Here is a 6,040-nt window from a genome sequence, read left to right as displayed (position 1 = left end):
TATGTTTATTTCACCAGAGATCTGTAAGACTGCCTGCAAGACACCCGTCCTCTCTCCAGAAAACTGCGTAAAAAACTCTGCCCAGAGAAAGCAGTAAATGCACACTTACATATGGTAAACAAGGTAGCCATGTTCTCCTTGTTTGAATTGGAGTCTTCCATTTGCAGAGAGGATGGTACAAAGGCAAGATTGTCTGCGGACACGTCCACGTGACTCGGCCCCATGGCTACTTCCTGATTTATGGAAGACACCGCCACCGGCTCAAGGCTGAGGCCCACTTCGTGCAAGGCTACAGAGTCCAAGGAAGCTAGATTGTGTGAGGTAGAGAGTGCCACGCTCACAGAGTTGGTGCTCATGGCCACAGTATGAATGGAGTCATTTAGTGTGCTGTCTGATATTCCGGTCACTCGCCCAGAGATGTGGTCGGGCTCCATGACAACGGGGAGTTCCAAAGTGCTACTGTGAATAGGGATGACGCCACCGTGCCCCACAGCATCAGACGTCAAGTTACTGCCCACCGCGTCTACGGCTAAAGGTTCATGATTTCGGGAGCCATTTGGCATCTGCGAATGATCTCCAGCTACGTCATCCATCGTAAGCTCCTCTGTCATCCCGTCCGTAGAGATTGGGCTGGTTACTCTTGAAACACTCTCCATAGCGATTGTCGTATCCAGTGCTACTTCGTGGCTGTCACTAGGATGCAGACTTTGAGCACCATGTGCGTTCACTGTGCGAGAGTCCATGGAGACAATCCCTGGTTCCAKTCCCACGGTTCCACTGGGCTGGTAAGGATCTAGGGCTGAGGGATTACTGGAGACTGACAATGCTGGATTGCTGTCAACATTTATAGTGTTGGGATGGATGTACTGAGGTGGAGGTCTGTCAGCCAAGTAAGATAAGATACCTAATAGAATTAGAGGGCAAAACAGAAGAAGGTGAGATGACATCCGTTTTCAAATCTTAAACAAAAATAGCCAGCGCCTGCACTATAATACATTAAGACCTAGATTCCTGAAGACACACTCTATACAAGATGTCCAATTAAGAAGCACTAATTCTAAAATATGGTTCACAAACGTATGCCTACTGGACTCTTTCCAAGGCGTCATTTGACAATGAAAACAGCATTTTCATCCAATAAAGCAAGCCTCTACTTGTTTGTCATATTCTGAACAACCAAGTTTCTGGAAGCATTTAACCTATGCTCCTTAGTACACAAACTGAATCATAGAATCAGTAAGACTGAAAGGGACCTCTGGAGATCATCTAGTCCAACCTCCCTGCTCAAGCAGGGTCACCTAGAGCATAGTAGACAGGGTTGCATTCAGGCAGGCCTTGAAGATCTCCAGAGGAGACTCCACAACCTCTCTGGGCAACCTGTTCCAGTGCTCTGTCACTCTCACAGTGAAGAAATTCCCCCTCATGGTCAGGCAGAACTTCCTGTGGTTCAGTTTTTGCCCACCGCCTCTTGTCCTGTCACATGGGACAACTGAAAAGAGTTTAGCCCCGTCCCATTGACACCCTCCCTTCAGGTACTTATACACATTGGTAAGATCCCCTCTCATTCTCCTCTTCCCCAGGCTGAAGAGGCCCAGCTCTCACAGCCGTTCCTCATAGGGCAGATGCTCCAGCCCTCTGATCATCTTTGTAGACCTACGCTGGACTCTCTCCAGTAGCTCCACGTCTCTCTTGTACTGGGGAGCCCAGAACTGGACACAGTACTGGAGATGAGGCCTCACTCGAGATGAGGGCTGAGTAGAGCAGCAGGATCACCTCCCTTGACCTGCTGGCAACACTCTTCCTAAAGCACCCCAGGATACCATTGGCCTTCCTGGCCACAAGGGCACACTGCTGGCTCACAGTTAATTTGTCGTCCACCAGTACTCCCAGGTCCTTCTCTGCAGAGCTGCTTTCCAGCAGGTCAGCCCCCAGCTTGTACTGGTGCCTAGGCTTATTTCTCCCTAGGTGCAGGACTTGGCACTTGAAATCAGAAAGGAGTTCCTCACATTTTAGTTATAATTTTTCATTCTCAAGAGATAGCTCACAAAAGATGAAAGATTGCTAGCAGAATTAAGCATTTCACAATCCCTGGTTACTCTTTGCTAGGAGCATGGGAAGTATAAACAGGTCTCCAGGATATATCTTCTTTGCTTAGATGTTTAAGTTTTAACAATGACTAATTCCTTCCTCTAAGACTAAGTAACACAATTGTCTCTCAGAGTTCAACTACAATCCTGAAGGACCAAGCTAAAGTCTCTCAAAGGTAGCACAAGTCACCTGCTCTCTTTCCTTAAAGGAAAAGCATAAAACCATATCAAGGTCCTGATAGCCTGAGAACCAGTTTGAGAATTAAAATTATAAACCCTAACATCTTTTCTGGTAGCTCTAGAAAGCTCTTCAATGTCAAACCACCTTGTAATTTAAGACACAAAGAAACACTGACTTACACACTAACAACTTCTCTTGTTGGACAAAGCTGAACAGTCTTTGGAGGAAATACATCAGCACATTTGTGTAAATAGTACTTCCACTGGAGACAGAGAAAGATTTTGCAGATTTTGCAAGATCTGAGTCAGCATGTTTCTTCTGACCTGGAACCCTATGAGCCATTTGCTTTGTACAAGCTTTCCATTCAAATACGGCCATTCTCACTAACATGCATGTGTGGATAGTCTTCCTGCAACAGTGGAATAATCACACAAAAAAAGTCTGAGCCAAGAAATTGTAATAAACAGTTTCATTTAATCAATGTTATCAAATATTTCTGCATGGAATACCGCCATGTGGCTTGAACAAGGGAGATTCTTGAAGGCAGTAAGATGACTGACAGAAGAACCCTATGAAATGTCAGATACTCATCAAGCAGTTCACAAAGAAAAAATATACTTCTGCATAAATTATTTCAGCTCAGAAGAATGGCAAATATCCTTGGCCCTCAGATGCACTGTCTCCTCCTCTGCCCTTTGCACACAGGCATTTAGGAGGAAAGGTTACTCCTATAGGTGAGTTCAGCCACCACTACAGGTAGTTGGATGGGATTTAATCTGGGCTGCTGTATTTCTTTCCCTAATCCAGGCTGAAACAACAACACTCACTGTGCGACCTTGAAGTTTATCTACCCTCTTCCACCACGTCAATCATAGCTACAAAACAAAACAATAGCAATACTTAAAGCTCAAATTTCTGTGTCTTGATGTAATTGCATGTAAAATTTTACATTTACACTCTAAAATGCACGCTAGAGGGGAACTGAGATACAAAACAGTATGTTAGACCTTTGGAAACCAGCTTTGAACAGTAATGAAAAAAACTGTGCTGTGGACTAAAGGGGTGGGAACAAGCCCAAACTCCTCACTGAAGGCTTGTTCTTTTTAAGCTTTCAACTACTGCAGCTGAGCATTATGCCCATAGCAATGTGTTACTTTAGACTACTGGAAAAAAAATAAAACTGCAGCAGTTTTCGGACTACAACAGGCCACTTGAGATCGAAACCAAGCATGCCTTGTTTCTGTTGATCTTAAAGGAACAGGAGGCACAAGCAGAGGCTTAGTTTAAATAGCAAATGCTCTGAAATTCTATTCATATTTTTTTAGAATGACATAAAAGAAAATACAGGTACATAAACGACACAGACTTCAAACAAACTCAATGAATTTATAGCTCCGCAAGATACTCATTTAGCCCTGCCTGCTTCAGAATAGAAATCACGTCGCTCTTAACACAATCTCTCTCTGTGTTCCCATCCATCAGCACCAGACCACTTACCAGGTAGAATGTGTCTAAAATAGCTGCTCTCCAGGTGAGGGTACGGTGGTGGAGGTAGGGTGTAGTTTCTCTCTGGTATACCACACATCACTCCTCGATCCCCAATACCCATTGGGAGCATCAGAGACAGAGCAGAGGGCAAGGAACTCAAGGAGGGGCCCAAGTTTGGAATTGCAACAGGCAAGCCTGCAAAAGAAAATACCCATTTAAACTCAATGGAATTATTTGAGCTCACAAAAAAATAACTAAAGAGGCTTTCTAATTGCTTAGAAGTTCACTATGGAAGTACAGTACGGTATTTTCAAAGCAATGTAACAAGTTTCAAAGAAAGGATCACAGTTACTAGACTGAGGGGCATGCCTGAATATGGTTCGATCTTTTTTGGATTTATTATGTAGGGTCTGTTTCTGCTTTACAAATGTCTGTGGAGCCCCCTGAAGAAAACAGCTAAGAAAATAGTTTTGCTTTACAGATAGAAAAATTCATTACTTCCACGAGTGAAAATAGACAAAGATGAAAACGGAATGCAGATACAGCTCACATTTCAAAAGACTCTGCTACCATCCACCCACACACAGTGCAAAACATCCCATTAGAACAAAACAAGATTTCCATTAAGGTATACTCCTGGTAAAACACCTTTTTGCTTCACCCCATAAACAATGGTTTATGGTCCATCCCTCCRCAATGCTATGGCAATCACTGATGAGCCATGAGATCCACTCTAGCATATGACTTGCTATCAGAGCAAAGGTTGCTACCAATTGTGAACTTCCATGTGAAGTGTAAACCACAGAGCATCAGCTGTCATACCCTTTGTGGGAGCTTCCCCCATTACCTGGTGCTGGTATGGCATTGTGAGTGGGTGATGCTGCCAGTCCCAAGTGACTCCCTGAGACGGGCAGGGCATTGCTCACAGAGGATGAGGTCAGCTGGTCCATCCCTACAGGACTCAAGTTCATTTCATTCATTCTGGGGGACAGGGAACAGAAAGAGGATGAGGAGAGGGAAAAAAAAAGTGCAAGAGAGAAACAGAAGCAGCAACATTCCTGATTACTGTACTGTGATGAAGAAGGGCTAAGCAAACAAACTTAAAATCACTGACACATTAAAACTCTGCCTCAGAAAGCTAAGCATACAACACATCAAGCCCTTGCACTACAACCACAATGTGACTGATACGTATTGATCATATTAGATACCAATATCCAGGATTTAAAAGACAGTTCTAAAACACAAATCAGACCATAGCTGTCTACAGTTGTCCAGAAAACAAGGCTTCACTCCTTATAGTCAAAGCCACCGTGATTTAAGTATTGTGAACGCAGACCAATCTGAGTGCTGAATGTCACAAACGCAGGACAACAGCATCTGGTCTACATTTCATAACTTCTGAAATCCACACATATTCAAAGTTCCTCCTCTCCTCATGGGAGAGGAGGCGGAAAGATAACTTAAAAACTGGCTATGGCCGCACAACCCCTCTAATCCACCGTCAATCTGAACGGGGCCAACAGCAGCAAGAGTCACCTCTGCAAAACAGCCGTTTTACAGAGTTTTAACAAGCTGCCTGAGTCTGGCTCTCATCCGGCACATGCTCCTCTCGTCCAAGAAGCCCGGGCACCACGGACGACACCTTATTTCAGAGCGAGCAGCCAGCGGCGCCTCTCGAGCTGCCCCCGYGGGCCAGCGCCACAGGAGCGGCGCTAGGGCTGCTGCTGGAAGCCGCAGGGGCTGCTGAACAGCCCGGGCGCCCAGCGTGGGGGGACAGCAGGCCCGCACACGCCGCCGTCCCGCCTCCGGGGACCGGGCCCTCGCGAGCAGCAGTTACGCGCTGTCAGGGAGCGGAGCGTGGCGGCTCGGGCCCGCGACGCCCGCCAGCTCCGCCGGGCCGCCGCGGGCGAGCCCCGAGGGCGGCCGCGCACCCGCACCCGCGGCCGCCGCGGCTGCCCCGCCACCCTGCGCCAGGCCTGGGCCCCAAGCTGGCCGCGGCCGCCAGCTCCCGCCGCGGTGCGCGGTGGTCACCAGGGCCCGGGGCCGGGAGAGGGGGACGCGCGGCCGCGGGTTCGAGGCCTGCGGGAGGCGCGGCGGTTTGGGGCGGGGGGAAAGGGAGAGGGAAGGAGCTGCCGCCTCCGCCTGGCCCCGGCCAGGCTCTGCCGCCAAGGCCCGCGCGTCCCCCGAGCCGCCGCGGACGCGAGGGCGCTCACCTGGGGTGCATGGGGCCCGGTGCCGGCGCGGGGCCTCTCCCGGCGGCGGAGCGGCCGCCGCCGCCGCC

General features: G+C 48.2%; 1 protein-coding gene across 1 annotated transcript in view; it reads right to left on the bottom strand.

Annotated features, from left to right (window-relative positions):
- PRDM4 (PR/SET domain 4) overlaps nt 1-6,034 on the bottom strand; it is a 17,114-nt gene extending 11,080 nt beyond the window's left edge. Inside the window, exons 1-4 of the mRNA XM_085321668.1 lie at nt 5,973-6,034; nt 4,604-4,737; nt 3,766-3,951; nt 110-904 (exon numbers count right to left, since the gene is read on the bottom strand). Of these exons, the coding sequence (XP_085177794.1) occupies nt 110-904; nt 3,766-3,951; nt 4,604-4,737; nt 5,973-5,983 (1,126 nt within the window). The 5' untranslated portion in view covers nt 5,984-6,034. The remainder of the gene's footprint in view (nt 1-109; nt 905-3,765; nt 3,952-4,603; nt 4,738-5,972) is intronic.
- Between the last annotated feature and the right edge of the window lie 6 nt (nt 6,035-6,040).

Source organism: Rhea americana, unplaced genomic scaffold (assembly GCF_003343005.1).
Source record: "Rhea americana isolate MKP2758 unplaced genomic scaffold, rheAme1 scaffold_70, whole genome shotgun sequence".
Lineage (NCBI taxonomy): Eukaryota > Metazoa > Chordata > Aves > Rheiformes > Rheidae > Rhea > Rhea americana.
The sequence above is the reverse complement of the archived record's forward strand: the minus strand, read 5'-3'. Positions and strand labels throughout refer to the sequence as shown.